This window comes from Myotis daubentonii, chromosome X, assembly GCF_963259705.1.
Source record: "Myotis daubentonii chromosome X, mMyoDau2.1, whole genome shotgun sequence".
Classification (NCBI taxonomy): domain Eukaryota; kingdom Metazoa; phylum Chordata; class Mammalia; order Chiroptera; family Vespertilionidae; genus Myotis; species Myotis daubentonii.
In genome coordinates this window covers 89935287-89956447 of record NC_081861.1, presented here as the reverse complement: position 1 = coordinate 89956447, position 21161 = coordinate 89935287, and the positions used below count along the sequence as shown (strand labels likewise).

Genomic DNA, 21161 nt, shown 5'->3' with positions numbered 1-21161 from the left:
GAGACCGCCTCTGCCTACAGACTGATAAGATTCTGACTTGCATTGCACCCCAGGCAATCCTTCTCAGTTCGGGGAGAGTTTTTTTCAACAGGGTGTGGCAGCTGCTTATGCCTGGAGGCTGTTATTTTTAATCTCTTAAGTGGCCTCAGGGGGAAGTGTTTTCCAATAGGGTGTGTTAACTGTCTTCCCCAAGGCAAGGCAAATGTCCCTGTGGGAAAGATGTCCTCTGCTGTGTGAGGGAATGACTCAGCCCAGGAAACTTGGGGTGTCTGCCTTCTGAGCTCTATCCCCTGAGTCCTCAGTCCTGGCTTCTGCTCTCACAGCACCAGTCCACTTCACCCTCCCTCTGCTGAAGCACAAGGTGGGTGGCTCCACAGGGAATTTTGTGTGTTGGCCCTTTAAGAGGGTGCCTGAATTTTCAGCTGTTACTCCCTGGCAGACAGCACCCCAATGTTTTTCACAGCTAGATGTTATGTGGGTACTATCCTCAGTTTTGGTGCTTTCTACTGGGGAGCCAAGTTTGGGGATTAGATCCCAGAGTTCTCAGTGGCACTCCTCCACAGCTGAGATATCTCTCCAGGACTTCAGTTGCCATCTGTGGGTGCCTGGCCAGCCCTTTCACCCCACTGCCCCTCCTATCAGTCTCTATGCAGTCTCCACTTTTGGTCCTCAGGTGTCAGGGTTCTGTCCTGGGAGTTTTCCGTTGATTATTCAGGAAGTTTTTCTTTATTTTAGTTGCAATTCCAGTTTCTTCCTGGGAGCATGTCTATGCAGTATCCACTTACTCTGACACCATTTTAAATCTCTCTCTCCCTCTCTCTCTCTCTCTCTCTCTCTCACACACACACACACACACACACACACACACACACACACACAGGGTCCCAATAAAAATGTGGCAGGGGGTTGCCGGGCCGGTGTGGATGAACCAGGAGGTCGTGGTTTGATTCCTGGTCAGGACACATGCCTGGGTTGCGGGCTTGATTCTTGGTGTGGGGCATGCAGGAGGCAGCCGATCAATGATTCTCTCATCACTGATGTTTCTATCTTTCCCTCTCCCTTCCTTTCTGAAATCAATAAAAATATATTTTAAAAAACACTCTTCTCCATATCTTAATTAAAAATATTAATATTTCAAAAGAGAAAAAGATGTGATTATAGAATCTGAAAGGCATGTAACTCAATTTAATATCTATTGATTTTAAAAAATTCAAACTAAAACAGGGAGGGTGCAGTGTTGAGTGGGTCAATGGGGGGAAAAAGGAAACATCTGTAATGCTTTCAACAATAAAGATAAATTTAAAAAAACATATTAAAAAATAAAATGTGGAAAAAAATCTATCTAAACCTAAAAGCCAACACCATCCTCAATGAGGAAATAGGAGCAACCTATTATGTAATTTCAAAATGTTTACTACTATTTTGATTATTTCATAGCAAAAGTTAGTAGTACAGTAGGTCCTCGAGTTACATCGGAGATCCATTCCTACGGTGCGACGTAACGCGATTTTCCCCATAAGTCAGAACCCACCTACATAAGCACCTACATCACTGACATGGAGCACATACACAGCAGTAATAAAGTGAAACAGTAAAAAAATTTTAAAAGAAAGATAACAATTCCTGACCTTTACTTGTGGTAAATAAATAATAAAAAACATAAAGCACATATGTACATACATCGAAATGATGGAACTTTTTTTTTATAAATAAATGGGAGATGGCGACGTAACCATGAAACAATATACATCAAGTTCGACATAACTCGAGGACTATCTGTATTTGATATCATGATTATAGTTTGGACGACTATTTAGCCTATATTTAGTCAGTGTTAAAAGTTGATTAAATTAGACATACCATATTTGCCAGTACATCTGATAAGGGGTTAATATCCAAAATTTATACAGAACTTATAAAACTCAACACCAAAAAATAATCCAATTAAAAAATGGGCAAAAGACTGAATAGACACTTCTCCAACGAAGACATATGGATGGCCAATAGACACATGAAAAGATACTCAGCATCACTAATCATCAGAGAAATGCAAATTAAAACTACAATGAGATATACCTCACACCTGTCAGAATGGCTATCATCAATAAATCAACAAACAACAAGTGGAGAAAAGGGAACCTTTGTGCACTGTTGGTGGGAAGGCATATTGGTGTAGTCACTGTGGAATACAATATGGAGTTACCTAAAAGAATTAAAAATGGCCTGGCTGGTGTGGCTTAGTGGTTGAGCATGGACCCATGAACCAGGAGGTCATAGTTCAATTCCCAATAGGGGCATATGCCCAGGATGCAGGCTCAATTCCCAGTAGGGAACATGCAGGAGGCAGCCAATTGCTGATTCTCTCTCATCATTGATGTTTCTATCTCTCTCTCTCTCTCTTCTTCTCTCTCTCTGAAATCAATAAAAACATATTTAAAAAATTAAAAGTGGAACTGCCTTATGATCTAGCAATTCCACTTCTAGGAATTTATCAGAAGAAAACTGAAACACTAATTCGAAAGAATATATGCACCCCTATGTTCATTGCAGTGTTATTTACAATAGCCAGGATGTGGAAGCAGCCCCTGTGTCCATCAGTAGATGAGTAGTATTACACAATAGAATACTACTCAGCCATAAAAAGGAATAAAATTTTACCCTTTGAGACAGCATGGATGGACCTGGAGAACACTATGCTAAATGAAATAAGCCAGTCAGAGAAAGATAAGTACCATATGATTTCACTCATATGTAGAATTTAATGAACAAACTGAACTAACAAGCAAAATGGAGACAGACTCATAGATAGATCATAGGTGGATAGCTCTGAGCTGGTGGAGGGAATAAGCAAAAAAGAAAAAAGAGAACTCATGGACACGAACAACTATGGTGATTGCAGGGAGGGGAATAGAGGTGGAAAAGGGTATAGGGGGGGAAAGTGGTGATGGAAGAAAATAAAGAAAAACGCATTAAAATTTAAAAAGACATAAACTGTGGTATATTTATACTGTGATAAAAAGTTGATTAAATTAGACAATTACTCTACTGACGTAAGAGTAATGAAGTTATATATATTTAATACTATATATTTTCACAGAAAAGCGAGGTAAAATATATTCTTATTCCAAACAGTGTGTCACAGAGTCAAAATAGACATACAGTGAGGAAAAATTAGTTCTTAAAGAATCATTTGACTATCAAGTACTACAAGTGGCACAAATTTCTGATGATAAAAGACTCGGTTATTCAGATTTCAAACATGCTTCATAACTGCATTTCCAAATTCCCAGTTCCCACTATACCTGTATCTTTCAGAAGATTCCAGATGTCTCTGCATTTATGGATCTGCTCAAGTGCACGATTCAGGAATCTGGTCTATTTGGCAACAATTAACAAAAAATATTAGTCTCAGCCAAACAAAACTTTAAGGAAATTAAAATAATCTTGACATCATTTTCATTAAAAACAGTTAAAAATACAATGATAGTTTAAACTGAACATTTTAGAATTTATATAGAAATATTACCCTCTATTTGTACTTTTCCTTAATGTCTCAGGAAAATGAGTATTAAATAGAAAATCTGAGCATTATCAATTTCTTTAATAATCTAGGTCAGAAGAGAAGCACTGCTGCTGGGATGGTGGTGTGAGGAGCTCCATAAACCTTCTCCCCAGAAAAACAACCATAACTGAAAATTGTAAGACACAATCATGTAGGGCTCAGGAAGTTGGCCTAAGGGCATAGAGCAAATCTATTCCAAGAAATTTACTAAGTTTCAGTTAGAACAGTGAGCACCTATGGCAGTTAAGACATGATTTGCTCACCAACTCCCCAGCTCAGTGAGATGTAAATGCTACTTTAGGTGGGTGTGGCCAATAAGATGGTGTTTCCTCTACCCTCAGCTTCCAGGCTAGGATTCCCAGAGGAGCATGCTGCCACTACCTCTCATCTTCCTTCCCAAGATCTATATTGCAGAAGCTCTATTATAAAACAAGCACAACTGAGAAGCCTGGAGCACTCTTCCTCTACCTAGCCCCCACTCTATACCAGGCATGGCATACTGAGAATACTAGGTCTCAAATGCCTTTACCTTAGCTTGCGCATAGGATAGGGTTTCCATGCGGGAGAGGTAAGGCAAGAATGCCTGGGACTATGACTCTTGCCCAGCCCTCAACTCACAGAGCTTGATTGTCACTCTGATAGAAATGGGCCACCGCCCCTGCCTGCAGCAACAAAACAAGGGTACCGAGTTTCTGCTCAGGAGGAGAGGCAGGCCATTAGAAGAGTGAGTTTTGTAGGTTTACCTAAAAGGACTGACTTTAACTGGAAAGAAGCATGGGAGAGTTCAAGTCTAAGGGCATTATAAAAAAAAACATGGAGATCTTGGTGTTAAACAATTAAGAGGTGGCTGGTAGCTCAATGATATCAACAAGCAAAACAGTAGACCAGCTCTTATAAAGAGAACCAAGGAAAGAAAAAGCTAAGAAGATTCCTTCCCCTTCAATTTGTGCCAAAGAGCATTTTCAAACACACACACACACACACACACACACGAGTTATGACTAATAGCTGGGTGTGATAACAATAGAAGAAGGACATTTAGAAACTTAACAGGGAGGTCAAGCAAAGAGATGGTAAAAAATAACCTTGCTAAAAACCACTTTCATCCCTTTGGGGAAGAAGGGTCAGGATGACTGCACGGGCAAAGATTGTGCCCTCTGAGGAGTGATACAGCTACGGAAAATAGACTTCAATGAACTAGAACAGCCAAGTCACTAAACAAATTAACAAGCAAATATTAACAACAAGTCCCAGAAGGGGAACCAGTGTTCAAACATATATATATATATATGATCAGTTTTCAACAACAAAATTATGAGATATGTGAAGAAACAGGAATGCGTGTCTCACATGCAGGAAAAAAAAAAGCAGGAAACAGGAACTTATTTTTAAAAGGTTCACATGTTGAACTGAGCATACACATATTTCAAAGCATCTATTTTAAATATGTTCAAACAACTAAAGGAAACCACACAAAAGGAAGAATGTCTGATGACATTGCCTCAGAAAATAGAGAATCTCAATAAAGAAGGCAGTAGGATAACACAGTTAACATGATGAAAGAAAATAACAGTAACCAAGAATCTAATATCCAACAAAACTATCTTTCAGAACTGAAAGCAAAATAAAGAAATTCTCCAATAAACACAAGCTGAGAGAATATGTTGCTACCAGAATTATTTTTACAAAAAATCTAAGAGAAGTTCTTTGGCTGAAAACAAGTGACACCAGATAGTAATTTGAATCTAAATAACAAAATAAAGTCCAATGGTAAAAGTAGCTGCATAACTACAGGAGACAATATAAAGATATATTTCATTTTTCTTCTCTTAATTTTAAAAAAGCAATTATATAACACTATATACAGTTTTTATACCTAATAGATATCCATAGACTTCCACCAACCCAAGAAGAAGACACATCCTTCTAAAGCACATATGGCCCTAGCTGGTTTGGCTCAGTGGATAGAACGTTGGCCTGTGGACGGAAGGGTCCTGGGTTTGATTCCTGTCAAGAGCACATGCCTGGGTTGTGGGCTCAATCCCTAGTAGGGGGCAAGCAGGAGGAAGCCGATCAATGATTCTCTCTCATCACTTATGTTTCTATCTCTCTCTCCCTTCTCCCTTCCTCTCTGAAATCAATAAAAACATATTAAAGCACATATAGCACTTTCTTCACTACAGACCATATGCTAGGCCACAACACAAACTTCAAATAAACTTAAAGTATTTTGAAGTCTCACAAAGTATGTACTCTAACCACAGTGGAATAAGATTAGAAATCAATAAGGTAATAAAATTTTGGAAATTCACAAATATGTGGATATAAAACAACAGATTCTTAAGTAAATAATAGGTCAAAAACTAAATCACAATGGCCTGGCCAGTGTTGCTCAGCAGTTGAGTGTCGATCCAGGAACCAGGAGGTCACTGGTTCCATTCCTGGTTAGGGCACATGCCTGGATTTCAGGCTCAATCCCTAGTAGAGGGCCTGCAGGAGGCAGCCAATGGATGAGGTTCCTCTTTCATTGTTGTTTCTATCTCTCTCTCCCTCTTCCTTGCTCTCTTTCTAAAAAGCAATGAAAACATATTTTAAAAAATCACAATGAATAAAAAGAAAAATGCAACATACCAAAACTAATGGGGTGCGGCTTAAACAGTATGCTATGGTCTGAATGTGTCCCTCACAAATTCCCTAACCCCAAAGGTGAAGGTATTAGTAGGTGGGGCCATACGGAGGTGGTAAAGTCATGAGAGTAGAGCCCTCATGAATGGGACTAGTGTCTTTTTTAAGAGATCTCTAGTCCTGTCTACCATGTGAGGATACAGTAAGAAAGTGCCAGCAATGAACCAGGAAGATGGCCCTTACCAGATAATGTGACTAGACTGGCACCTTGATCTGGGACTTCCGAACTCTAGAACTGTGAAAAAGAAATTCCTATTGTTCATAAGCTATGTAGTCTGAGGTATTTACTTATACTGTTTCAGACAGACTAAGACACAGTGCTTAGAGGGAAATTCATAGCTGTAAAAGGTGATAATCCAAAAGAAAGAAATATTTCAAATCAATAACCAAACTTCTACCTTAAGAAACTGGAAAGAGAAGAGCAAATTAACCTTAAGCAACCAGAAGGAAGAAAATAATAAAGATTAGAGTGAGACTTAATGAAATGGGAACTGGAAGCATAATAGGATAAAAACTGAACCCAAAAGTTGGTTCTTGAAAAAAAATCAACAAAATTGATAAGCCTTGTATAAACTGACCAAGAAAAAAAGAAAGAAGACACAAATGACTAAAATTAGGAATGAAAGAGGTGGCATCATTATCAACCTTACAGAAATAAAAAGGATGATTATAAGCAAATACTATGAACAATTGTAAACCAAAAAATTAGACAATTTTGATTGAGAGGGATGTATTTCTAGAAACATAAACTACTGAAACTGACTCAAAAATAGAAAATTTGAATAGAATACCAAAAAAAAGAAGTAAAACATTTATACTCTGAGAATTGCAAAACACTGTTGAAAGAAATTAAAGATCTAAACAAATGGAAATATATTCCATTTTTATGGATTAGAAGACTTAATATTGTTAAGATTGCAATAAAAAATCTCCAAACTGATCTACAGATTCAGTGCAATCCCTATTGAAACTTATCTGGCTTCTTTGCAAAAATTGATAAATTGATCCTAACTTTCATATGGAAATTCAAGGGAACCAGAATAGCCAAAACAATCTTGAAAAAAGAAGAAGAAAGTTGAAGGACTAATACATCTCTATTTCAAAAGAAACAGCCTAAGTGCCCATCAGCAGATGAGTGGATTAGAAAACTGTGGTACATCTACACAATGGAATACTACACTGCAGTAAAAAAGAAGGAATTCTTACCATTTGCAACAGCATGGATGGAACTGGAGAGCATTAAGCCAGTCAGAGAAAGATAAATATCACATGATCTCACTCATTTGTGGAATAGAATGAACAACATAAACTGATGAACAAAAACAGATCCAGAGACAGAGAAGCATCGATCAGACCGTCAAACCTCAGAGGGAAGGTAGGGGAGAGCAGGGGTAAGGGGGAAAGATCAACCAAAGGACTTGCATGCATGCATGTAAGCTTAACCAATAAACACAGACACCAGGGGGGTGAGGGTATGAGTGTGGGGGGACAATGAGGGGAGAAGGACACATATGTAATACCTTAATCAATAAAGAAAAAAAGTTACTACAAAGCTACAATGATAAAATCAGTGTGGTATTGCCACAAGGATAGACACAAATATCAATGGAATAGAACTGAGTTTCTAAAAATAAACCTTTTCATGTATGGACAACTGATTTTCAACAATGGTCCCAAGATAATTCAATGGGAAAAATAGTTTTCAAAAAATGGTCCTGGGACAACAGGGTATTCAAATGCAAAAGAATAACTCTGGACTCTTATCTTATACCACCCATACAAATTAACTCAAAATGGATCATAGACCCAAATGGTAAGAACTAAAAATATAAAACTCTTAGAAAAAAAACAGGAATGAACCTAAAAGACACTGGATTAGGCAATGATCTTAGACATAAAACCAAAAACATAAGCAATAGCAACAAAATAAATAAAATGGACATCATCAAGATTAAAAATGTTTCTGCTTCTGGAGGGACCTGCAGTGTATTATGCTAAGTGAAATAAGTCAATCAGAGAAAGACAAGTATATCATGATCCTACTTATATGTGGAATCTAAAAAACAAAATAAACTGATGAACAAGATAGATCCAGAGACACAGAAACATGGAACAGACTGTGGACTCTCAGAGAGAAGGTGGGGGAGGACAGATGGATGGGAAGAGATCAAACAAAGAACTTGTATGCATATATGCAAAACTCATGGACACAGACAATAGGTGGTGAAGGCCTGGGGTGGGGTGTGAGTGTGGACTAGAAGGGGTCAATAGGAATGAAAGGGTACATCTATAATACTTTCAACAATAAAGATAAAAATTTTTAAAAAGAATAAAAATGGTTAGTGCTACTATTAAGCACAGTGCCTATATTATATACTTAAAATTTGCTTGGGTTAGATCTTATGTTAAGTGTTCTTAACACATATACACACAAATAATAATAGTAATAATAATTATAAGGATGGGACAAAACTGGGAGATGATGGATATATTTATGGCCTTAATGGTGGTGATGGTGTCATGGGTGTATACTTATCCCTAAACTCATGGAGTTGTATTCATTAAATGTGTACAGTGTTTTATATGTTAAACCATACCTTAATAAAGTGATTTTAAAAAAAGAAAAAAGAAATAAATAAGATTGTGCTTCAAGGGTTACTAGCAATAAAGGGAAATGGAACCACATAATGGGAGAGAATAATTATAAATTATATCTGGTAAGCGCCTAGCATCAATATATAAAGAACTATTAAAATTCAATAATAAAAAGACAAATAACCTTATTAAAACAGTAAAAAAATCTGAATAAACATTTTCCAAAGAAGGCATATAAATGGCAAATAAGCACATGAAAAGATGCTCAACACCTTTTGTCATTAGTCATTAGTAATGACATGATTAGTCATTAGGGAAATGCATATCAAAACTGTAATGAGAGAGCACTTCATACTCACTAGGATGGCCATAATCCAAAGGACATAATAGGAAGTGGTGGTAAGGAGGTGAAGAAAGTGGAATCACCATCTATTGCGGCTGGGAATGTAAAATGGTACAGCTGCTTTGGAAAATGGTCTGGTAGTTCCTCAAATGATTTAAACATAAAGTTACCATATGGCCCAGTAATTCCACTTGTAGGTATACACTCAAGAGAAATGAAAACACATATCCACAAAATCTTTGGAAATGCAGCATTATTCATTATATCTGAAAATTGGAAAAACCCCAATATCCATCAATGGGTGAATAGATAAACAAAATGTGGTATATTCATACAATGGAATATTATTTAGCCATAACAAGGAATGAAGTATTGGTACAAGCTACAACATGGAGAACCTAAAAAACATTATTGAAAAATTATAGGCTCTCTGCTCCTCCTGTTCATCAGAAAACCTCTCTTCCTGAGCTGTGCCAGCAGCCACAACCCTGAGACACGATGGTGAAGGTCGGAGTGAATACATTTGGCCGCATTGTGCGCCTGGTCACCAGGGCTGCTTTTAACTCTGGCAAAGTGGATACTGTAACCTTCAATGACCCCTTCATTGACCTAAACTACATGGTCTACATGTTCCAGTATGATTCTACTCATGGCAAGTTCAAAGGCACAGTCAAGGCTGAGAATGGGAAGCTTGTCGTCAATGGAAAGTCCATCTCCATCTTCCAGGAGCGAGATCCTGCCAACATCAAATGGGGTGATGCTGGTGCTGAGTATGTTGTGGAGTCCACCTGTGTCTTCACTACCATGGAGAAGGCTGGGGCTCACTTGAAGGGCAGAGCCAAGAGAGTCATCATCTCTACCCCTTCTGTGGATGCCCCCATGTTTGTGATGGGTGTGAACCATGACAAGTATGACAACTCCCTCAAGAGTGTCAGCAATGCCTCCTGCACCACCAAATGCTTGGCCCCCCTGGCCAAGGTCATCCATGACAACTTTGGCATCATGGAGGGACTCATGACCACTCCATGCCATGACCGCCACCCAGAAGACCATGCATGGCCCCTCTGGGAAGCTGTGGTATGATGGCTGAGGGGCTGCCCAGAACATCATCCCTGCTTCTACTGGCACTGCCAAGGCTGTGGGCAAGGTCACCCCTGAGCTGAATAGGAAGCTCACTGGCATGGTCTTCTGTGTCCCCATCCCCAATGTGTCAGTTGTAGATCTCACCTGCCGCCTGGAGAAAGCTGCCAAATATGATGATATCAAGAAGGTAGTGAAACAGGTATCAGAGGGCCCCTTCAAGGGCATACTAGGCTATACTGAGGACGAGGTTGTCTCCTGCAACTTTAACAGTGATACCCACTCCTCCACCTTTGATGCTGGGGCTGGCATTGCCCTCAATGACCACTCTGTCAAGCTCGTTTCCTGGTATGACAATGAATTTGGCTACAGCAACAGGGTGGTGGACCTTATGGTCCAAATGGCCTCCAAGGAATGAGAGTCCCCTGGATCACCAGCCCCAGCAAGAGGAAGAGAGGCCCTCAGCTTCTGGGGAGTCCTTGTCCTAGATCGATCCCCTGACACATTGAGAATCTCCTGACCACCGTTTCCATCCCAGAACCCCTGAAGAAGGGAGGGGCATAGGAAGCCCTACTTTGCCATGAACCATCAATAAAGTTCACTGTACCCAGACAAAAAAATAAAAATAAAAGGATCTAGTTATAAAAGACTATAAATAGTATAATGACACTTACATGAAATATCTAGAATAGGAAAATCTATAGAGACAGAAAGGAGATGACTGGTTGCCTAGGGCTGGTAGTAGGGATGGAAAGTCACTGCTAATTGGCAAGGGATTTTTAGAGTGAGGAAAAAGTTCTAAAATGAGATTGTGTTGATAGTTGCACAACTCTGCGAATATTCTAAAAATCATAAAATTGTATATTATAAATGGGTAAATTATAAGGTATGTGAATTATACCTCAATAAGTCTGTTAAAAATAATCTAGGACATGGGTCAGGATACTTTTCTGTAAAAGGCCACAGAGTAAATATTTTAGGCTTTGTCAGACACATAACTTCTCTTTCACATATTGTCCTATATTTTCATTTACAATCTTTTACAAATGTAAAAACCATTCTTAACTCTGAGGGTATAGAAAAACAGACTGTAGGCCTGATTTGGCCAGTTAGTGGTAGTTTATCTGCCCCTATTGTAGGTAAAAGATGTGGTTTCTTAATAAATTACAATTACTATATTTTTTAAAGCATCTCTCACTTCCTCCAAACTCATACTCAGGAGATCAGAGACAATGTTGATAAGATTATAAAGGATAGCTATAGTCCTTTATCATCTATTTATCTGGAAATATTCCATGTTAAGAGGATTTACAGAACAAGGAACTGATGTATTTAGTAGAATCCAACAAATCCTCATTAGAAAGACAAAGCATCATTCATACAGACTGAATTTAGATGGTGAAAGGCAGAAGTGCATCTTCAATTACCTAAACAGAAATCCTTTCAAAGGCAAAGGAAATTATATAAGGGTTACTAAGATAGTTCTTAGGAAATATTAGGGTGTGCAAGAGAAAGAATAGACAAAAATGAACAGTTGTTAGAAACAAACAAAATAATTAAGAATTTGTACTTAAGATTTTGTGAAATTTCCTTCACGTCAATTTGATCTCCATTCACTGAGATACAAAATTTAATAACATTGGGACTACCAACTTCAAAGGAAAACTTTAAAAAAGTTAAAAGCACTATGCAAAAACAATATGTTATTACTATTTTTTAGTAAAGCATAAAAATCTTATTGAGAATAAAATTACATTTGCCCTCACTTCTTAAGAAGCAAAATTGTTATTTTTTTGTTTTGCTCTGGGGCACATAGATTCTTTTCTCATCTTTTATAATGGGAAGGTTTCTAAAAAGGGGATGTTTTACTCCTCAGGGATAAGAACTCTGTCTTCTTTATTCCCAGTATTTAGCAGAGTGTACTCAAATGTTTTTTGAGTTGTTCTCAACAAGAGAAAGGAAGGAAAATGTGTCACCAGAAATCTGTGAGAGTTTGTTCCAGATCTGAAGAATCATATATGAAAAAAGAGATTAACCAAAGAGAATAACCAGGCAAGAAGGATTTATATCCATTGGAAAGAAAAGAAGCTGGCAAATATGAGAAATTGGGAAGACTTTTTGTTGTTTTTGTCTAGGTAAAAGAATAAAAAGGAGATAATTTAGGCAAAGGTAGGAATTCTGTCTTGTTAAAATTGAGTTGATAATAAAATATTTAAGGACATGGGCCAAAGAAAGCAAATGCAATTGAGCAAAGAACAGCAAGACACATAAATGATTTCAGATGGCTTATCAAAGCTGTAGAAGTAGAGGAGTTCTTCCTTAAAGAATATGTGAAAGGAAACAAAAGAGAAAAAACTCCTATGGACCACATAAGATCACAGGGAGACGATGAAATTAAAGAATACTTAAAAAACGGATTTGGAAAGAGTGGTCTATTTCAAGGGACATTTTAAAAGAAGTGACATTCAATCTTTTAAAAACATGCCAAGCCAAAGGTAACCTTTAGATACTGCTGGAAGGAAGGAAATAATTCTTTAAAAAAAGAAAATAAGAAAAGGACTGCATCAGGGAAGGCAGACATACCAAATAGCACACTGAACTCTTGTGTTTTATTTGAAGGTTGCACATTACCTGTTCAAAAGCTGTTGAAGCTTTTCTCCCTTGCTCTAGATCAACTGAAGCTGCCATCAGTAAACATGTTTTCTGTGCAATCAGAATTACTTGATCAGAAGGACAAAACTGGGACAGCTGATAAGAAATAACCAGAACATTAATGAATAGTGAGAATTCTGCCAAGCGAACACAATCAGAATGAAAATCAGCAATATTCTGTCTGAATGAGAAAATTCAGCTGGAAAAGCACATCTCACTTTAAAAATGATATAGGCTATAACATTAATTTACAGTTTCAATTTTATATTACTTTCCATTGTTTTTAAGCACCTTTCTAGAGATAAAATGGTTGATTTCTTCATAATTTTCCTAGCTTTTCCAGTAATAAATACTGTCATTTGGCCCTGTATTTCTATTTAGTGATCTATTTCTTGGTTTACATGTTAATTTTTAAGTGATTCCTCCTCCCTCCAGCAAATAGATTTCCCTATTGTATTGTGTAGAACTGAAATTAGTCCATATATTGCCATGGCTGAAAGAGACAATGCCAAATCTTGACAGGCATTAGGCATAACCTCATCATTAAACCTTGTCCTCTAGCTTTAGGAAAAAACTCCCTTATTTGCATTAAAATAAAACTCTAGACCACTTGGGATTTTCACATGGAATCCTACTAGTGCTACAACAAATGTCAAAACTAAAAGCAATTTATTTCACTTAATTAATTAAAATTATACCTGAACTTCCAAAGACTATTTCTGAATCTTCCCAAATATTTAGTGACCATCACTGAATTAATAGCATTTCAAGACACCCAATCTCTCCTCTAGGTGTCAAGTTACTCGTATCTAAGACCACAGAGTTGTACTAGATTATAGTTCTCTCCAGTTTGAAAACTCTTACCATTTAATCAATATAGCAAACTGCATACTCCTGAATGTGTATGAACAATATTCCTTAGCATGTCTTCTTTTATTCTTTCATCAATCTTTGTTTTTCTTTCTGGCATTTAACTTCTACCTTGGAGGCGAATAACTATTTAAAAATGCTTATAATTGGAAAACAAGCTCACAAATCTTTACATACAGAACCTGCTCTAGGAAATAGTAGGAAAAAGTAGGCCCAAGCTTTTTAGGATCCTTTTTACTCCCTGTTGTCCCCAGATATCTATTCTATATTCCTTTAGACTTATACCCTTAAACCTTCCTAATATTTTGATAATTGACAAATTGTTAGAGGATTTCCGTCCTAAAAATAGTTATATTTTAATATAGGCCTCTCAGAGACTGAAATTCCTTCAAAGGCAAAGAAGTCACTTGTGGCAGAACTTTAGGCTCCATGATGGTCGTCAGACTTGACACTGGTGGCAAGTATCACAAACAAAACGTAGCAGCCATTGAAGCTTCATATTTGGTGGCACTCAGAATCGCCAGAGCTATGAAACCTCACACCATTGCTGAGGATTTACTCTTGTCAGCAGCCAAAGACATTGTTCGAGTTATGATTGGAGACGAATTTGTTATGAAATTGAGTGCAATTTCCTTATCTAACAACACTGTCCGCAGAAGAATAGATGCCACGTCTGCTGATATTCTTGATCAGGTAATCCAGGAAATTAAATATGCTTCACTTCCAATATTTAGTATCCAGCTTGATGAATCTACAGACGTTGCAAACTGTTCACAGTTACTGGTTTAAGTGAGGTATATAATGATGGCAACTTTAAAGATGAGTTTCTTTTTTGCAAACCTCTTGAAACGACAACTACTGCACATGATGTATTTGACACAGTTGGTTCATTTCTGAAAGAGCATAAGATCTCTTGGGAAAGGTTTGTGTTGCTTGCACAGATGGTGCTCCAGCTATGCTAGAATGTTGATCTGGATTTCAACGTTTAGTACTGAATGAGTCACCAAAAGTCATCAGAACTCCTGTATGATTCATCGGCAAATATTAGCAACGAAGATGCTGCCACAAGAGTTACAAGAAGTAATGAAAAGTGAGATGGTTGTTGAGAGGAAAAATTTTAAAACGTGTTTTTGAGCTTCGTGATGAACTCAAAACATTTTTTAATCAGAAAGCAAGACCGCAGTTCGAAGCACTTTTCGGTGATAAAAGTGAACTGCAGAAAATAGCTTACTTGGTTGACATCTTTGCCATCTTGAATGAGTTAAATTTATCACTACAAGGACCAAATGCATCATGCCTCGATTTGTCTGAAAAGATCCAATCATTCCAAATGAAACTTCAGCTTTGGCAAAAAAAAAAAAAATTGGATGAAAATAAAATTTACATGTTGCCTACCTTATCTGCTTTCTTTGAGGAACATGACATTGAACCTGAAAAAAGGATTATGATGATCATTTCTGTGAAAGAACACTTGCACATGCTTGCAGACAAAATTTCATCGTACTTTCCAAATCTACCTGACACCCCATTTGCACTTGCCAGAAGTCCATTCACAGTCAAAGTTGAAGATGTTCCTGAGACAGCACAAGAGGAGTTTATTGAACTTATTAACAATGATGCAGTGAGAACTGATTTCTCTACAATGCCAGTTACAAAATTCTGGATCAAGTGTTTGCAGTCATATCCTGTTCTGTCTGAGACTGGGTTGCGCCTTCTTCTTCCATTTCCAACAACATATCTTTGTGAAACAGGGTTTTCCAGCTTGTTGGTTATCAAGTCTAAATACAGAAGTAGACTTGTGGAAGATGATTTTCGTTGTGCTCCTGCAAAGACTACCCCGAGAATTTCTGATCTGGTGAGAAAGAAGCAATCTCAACCTTCGCACTGACGTTGGCTTTTTATGCATACTGTTGCAAAATGTAGCAATGTTGTTTACTGTTGTTATATTAAGACTATTACCCATGCTACACCATGCTTCAACAAAATTTCATTTATTTGTAATTAGAAATAAATATTTCACAATATATAATTACATATTGTTTTTGTGATTAACCACTATGCTTTAATTATGTTCAATTTGTAACAATGAAAATACATCCTGCATATCAGATATTTACATTATGATTCATAACAGTAGCAAAATTACAGTTATGAAGTAGCAACGAAAATAATTTTGTGGTTGGGGATCACCACAACATAAGGAACTGTATTAAAGGGTTGTGGCATTAGGACGGTTGAGAACCACTGCCCTAGGAGCTGTATCGGTAAAGATATTGCTACAACAAATGTCTGCTATTTTGGTGACTATGGCTTCTTCTAAGATTTTTATTGTTTCCCATCTTATGTTTACTGGTAAGTCCTGAATCCACTTTGAGTTTATTTTTCTGTATGGTGTAAGTTGGTGGTCTAGTTTCATTTTTTTGTAAGTATATGTCTAATTTTCCCAACACCATTTATTGAAGAGACTGTCTTGACTCCATTGTATGCTCTTGCCTCCTTTGTGTCAGTTTCTGGGTTCTCTGTTCTGTTTCACTGGTCTATATGTCTGTACTTGTGCCAGTACCAGGCAGTTTTGAGAACAGTGGCTTTGTAGTATAGCTTGATGTCTGGTATTGTGATTCCTCCAACATTGTTCTTCTTTCTCAAGATTGCTGCAGATATTTGGGGTCTTTTTTTATTCCAGATGAATTTTTGCAGAGTTTGTTCTAGGTCTTTAAAGTATGCCATTGGTATTTTAATGGAGATTGCATTGAATTTATAGATTGCTTTGGATAGGATGGTCATTTTAATGATGCTGATTCTACCAACCCATGAACATGGTATATTCTTCTATTTGATCATGTCTTCCTCTATCTCTTTTTTCAATGTCCTGTAATTTTCTGAGTACAGGTCTTTTACGTCCTTAGTTAAGTTTATTCCTAGGTATCTTAATTTTTTTTGTTGTAATGGTAAATAGGATTGCTTTTTCAGTTTCTCTTTCTGTGAGCTTATTATTGGTGTATAGAAAAGCCACAGACTTCTGGGTGTTAATTTTGTATCCTGCTACATTGCCAAATTCATTTATTAAGTGTAGTAGTTTTTTGATGAAGTCTTTAAGGTTTTCTATGTACAATATGATGTCATCTGCAAATAAGGACAGTTTTACTTCTTCTTTTAAAATTTGGATGCCTTTTATTTCTTCTTCTTGTCTGATTGCAATGGCTGGTACTTCCAGTACTATGTCAAACAGGAGTGGTGAGAGTGGGCATCTCTGTCTTGTTCCTGTTCTTAGGGAAAATGGTTTTAGGTTTTGCCCATTGAGTATGATGTTGGCTGTGGGTTTGTCAAATATGGCTTTATTTTCAAAGATAGACCACATATTGGGACACAGGCAAAGTCTCTCCAAATTTAAGAAGATATAAATCATATCAAGCATCTTCTCAGATCACAATGGCATAAAATTAGAAATCAACTACAATAAAAACAATCACAAAAATTCAAACACTTGGAGGCTGAATAGCATACTATTAAACAATGAGTGAGTTACCAAAGAGATCAAAGAAGAAATTAAAAACATCCTGGAAACGAACAACAATGAAAACACATCAATCCCAAATCTATGGGACACAGTGAAAGCAGTCCTGAGAGGGAAGTTCATAACATTATAGGCCTACCTCAAAAAACAAGAAAAACTGGTAATAAACCATCTAACTCTGCAACTTGAAGAATTAGAAAGAGAGCAACAAGAAAAGCCCAGAATGAGCAGAAGGAAGGAAATAATAAAGATCAAAGTGGAAATAAATGAATACAGACTATATATATATATATATATATATATATATATATATATATATATACACACACACACACATATATATCCTATATAATAAAAGAGAAACATGCAAATTAACTGTTCCTCCACTATGCTCAAGCCACCCCCACAAACCATGCCCACCAGCCAATCAGGAGCGAGTATGCAAATTAACCCAACTAAGATGGCGGTGGCCACAGAGCTGGAGCAAGCAGGAGGCTAGGGTTGCCCCCAGCAATGGAGGAAGCCAAGCTTCCCACCTGCCCTGGCCGGCCCTTGGATCCGCTCAAGGGTACAAAGTTTCAATTATAGAAGATAAATAAATCCCAGAAAAAAAGGAGAGGCTAGGAGCTTGGGTGGCCGGGGGGCATGGCCAGCCTTAAAATGGCCATCAGCCCCTCACCCAGGCTGACCAGGCACCCAAGCGGGACCCCACACCCTGAAGGGGGTGTGCCCAGCCTGAAAACGGCCCTCAGCCCCTCATCCAGGCTGGCCAGGCACCCCAGTGGGATCCCCATCCTGATCCGGGACAACCTTCAGGGCAAACCAGCTGGCCCCCACCCATGCACCAGGCCTCTATCCTATATAATAAAAGGGTAACATGCAAATGGACCCTAACAGCAGAACGACTGGGAATGACTGATCACTATGACACACACTGACCACCAGGGGGCAGACAATCAACGCAGGAGCTGCCCCCTGGTGGTCAGTGTGCTCCTACAGGGGAGCTCTGCTCAGCCACAAGCCAGGCTAATGGCTGCCAGCATAGCAGTGGTGGCGGGGGCCTCTCCTGCCTCCTCAGCAGCACTAAGGATATCCGACTGCAGCTTAGGCCTGCTCCCTGTTGGCAAGTGAACATCCCCTAGGGCTCCCGCGCTGCCAGATGGATGTTTGACTGCCAGCTTAGGCATGATCCCCTGGGGAGTGCGCCTAGCCAGCGGGACCCCCCCGCAAGTGCACAAATTTTTGTGCACCGGGCCTCTAGTGTGTATGTGTGTGTGTGTGTGTGTGTGTGTGTGTATATATATATATAAAATCAATTAAACCAAGAGCTGGTTCTTTGAAAGGATAAACAAGATTGATAAACCTCTAGCCAGGCTCACCAAGAAGCAAAGAGAAGGACCCAAATAAACAAAATCAGAAATGAAAGAGGCAAAATAACTATAGACCCCACAGAAATACCAAGAATCAAAAAAATAATAATACTATGAGCAACTCTATTCCAAAAAACTGGTGAACCTAGAAGAAATGGACATATTCCTAGAAAAATACAACCTTTCAAAACTCAACCAGGAGGAATAAAAAAATCTGAATAGGCTGATAACTATGGAGGAAATTGAAGCAGTAATCAAAAAACTTCCAACAAACAAAAGCCCTGTACCAGATGGCTTCACAGGGGAGTTTTATGAAACATTCAAAGAAGAAATAAAACCTATCTTCCTCAGATTATTCCAAAAAATTCAAGAGGAAGGAACACTTCCAAGCTCTTTCTACGAATCCATCATTACCCTAATCCCAAAACCAGATAAAGACAATACAAACAAAGACAATTATAGGTCATTATCCCTCATGAACATAGATGCCAAAATTTTCAACAAAATTCTAGCATATCAAATCCAGCATTACATTATAAAGATCATACACCATGACCAAGTGGGATTTATACCAGGGATGCAAGGATGGTACAATATCCACAAATCAATAAACGTGATACACCACATAAACAAATTGAGAGATAAAAACCATATAATCATATCCATTGATGCAGCAAAAGCATTTGACAAAAAACAACACCCTTTCTAGATAAAAACTCAACAAGGTGGGAATAGAAGGATCATAATAAGTTGGTAATTTTGTATGGCCTGTGAATGATGTTATAAATATCCAAATGGCCCTTGGCAGAAAAAAGGTTCCCCACCTGTGCCCTATAGGGATCAAATTCTCCAGGATATTTATGCTTAGACAAATATTAAAAGCCAATCCCACTCTGTATTAGCCATAATGGTGATATTCCTGTTGTAGTACATGAATGAGGTACTTATTAGAAGAGACTTACCTTATAAGAAAGAATGAAAAACTCTCTCATTGTCACTGGGTCTTTGCTACATTGCACAGCCAAGTTCCAAGCTGAAAGTTAATATGAGATAATATAGTTATGAAAATGAACTGCTTAATACATACCATTATAATCTCTACTAGTGGCCTGGTGCATGGATTTGTGAACATTGGAAGGAAGTTAGAAGAGATATTTTAGTATCACTATTCACTATTTATAATAGAAGTATCAGCGATGAAAGAAAATTAGTAAAATCTTTATGAAAATAACATATAAATTGATTAATAAACAATAACAACATGATATAACAACAACATTGATAAAAACAATGATAAATTGATTAAACTTATTCTAATATCTCCTTGTATACCACATTAAGAGTAAAAGCACGTTCAGAGTGCTTGACTAATTTCCCTTGAAGTATATACAACGTTAACTTTAATGTCACATGCTATTCGAACTCAAGAGAAAGCAACATATAACTGACCGTGTTCCAAAACGGGTTCAGGTAGGAATATTCCTACTCTGTCTACAGTTTGTCCTTGTGATTTATTAATAGTCATCGCAAATACTGGCATCATGGGGAAATTGTCTTCAAATTAATTTAAATGGGAGAGTAGTGTGAGATGGGGACAAATCAATTCTTGGAATCAGAACAACCTCTCCTTCCACAGATCCTGTTAATACTTCAGCTTTGATTATGTTAGGTCACAATTTTTTGATAATAAATCTAGTACCATTACAAAGACCCCATTTACTATTAAGATTTCTCAGTATCATGATGGTTGCACCTACTTTCAATTTTAATTTATACCCAAAGGAGTAATTCTATTAAGAAATTCGATGGGGCCGAAACCGGTTTGGCTCAGTGGATAGAGCGTTGGCCTGCGGACTCAAGGGTCCCGGGTTCAATTCCGGTCAAGGGCATGTACCTGGGTTGCAGGCACATCCCCAGTGGGGGATGTGCAGGAGGCAGCTGATCGATGTTTCTCTCTCATCGATGTTTCTAGCTCTCTATCTCTCTCCCTTCCTCTCTGTAAAAAATCAATAAAATATATTTTAAAAAAAAGAAATTCGATGGGAAAATTTTCCTTTTTGGCATCATCCATTGAATAGATGGAATTATCTCTCAAATAGGTATGAACATCTCCATCGGGTATATCCAAAATTTCTTCATTTAACTTATGAACGTGCTCATTTTTAGGACAAAGAATTGCACGTTTAGATATATTTTTAATATTATCTATAGATATACTATTTCCAAAGGTAGTTTCAATAATAGATCCATTACAAATCATTTCATGAGGGATTTCAATAATATCCATTCCTAAATGAAAACTGCTATTAAGTTTGCCATCTCCAAGTTTTACTAACCATTTGCATAAGCAGAATCCTCTGATCTCATATTTGTTTTAAGAGACAACTATCTGAAACATCCCCAAACACTACAGTACTTTAAACTCATTTGTACTATGGTTGATCGCATAACATGCGGCACAACACTGAGATGTTGTCAAAAATCCCCTCC

The 21161-nt window shown here is 37.7% G+C and overlaps 1 protein-coding gene and 1 pseudogene across 1 annotated transcript in view; one reads left to right on the top strand and one right to left on the bottom strand.

The window, feature by feature from the left end:
• The window catches only part of TEX11 (testis expressed 11), a 422533-nt gene that overhangs the window by 78457 nt on the left and 322915 nt on the right, over positions 1–21161 (bottom strand). The window contains exons 22-24 of the mRNA XM_059678680.1: positions 19634–19704; positions 12897–13013; positions 3303–3375 (exon numbers count right to left, since the gene is read on the bottom strand). Of these exons, the coding sequence (XP_059534663.1) occupies positions 3303–3375; positions 12897–13013; positions 19634–19704 (261 nt within the window). The remainder of the gene's footprint in view (positions 1–3302; positions 3376–12896; positions 13014–19633; positions 19705–21161) is intronic.
• On the top strand, positions 9651–10781 carry LOC132224089 (glyceraldehyde-3-phosphate dehydrogenase-like; annotated as a pseudogene).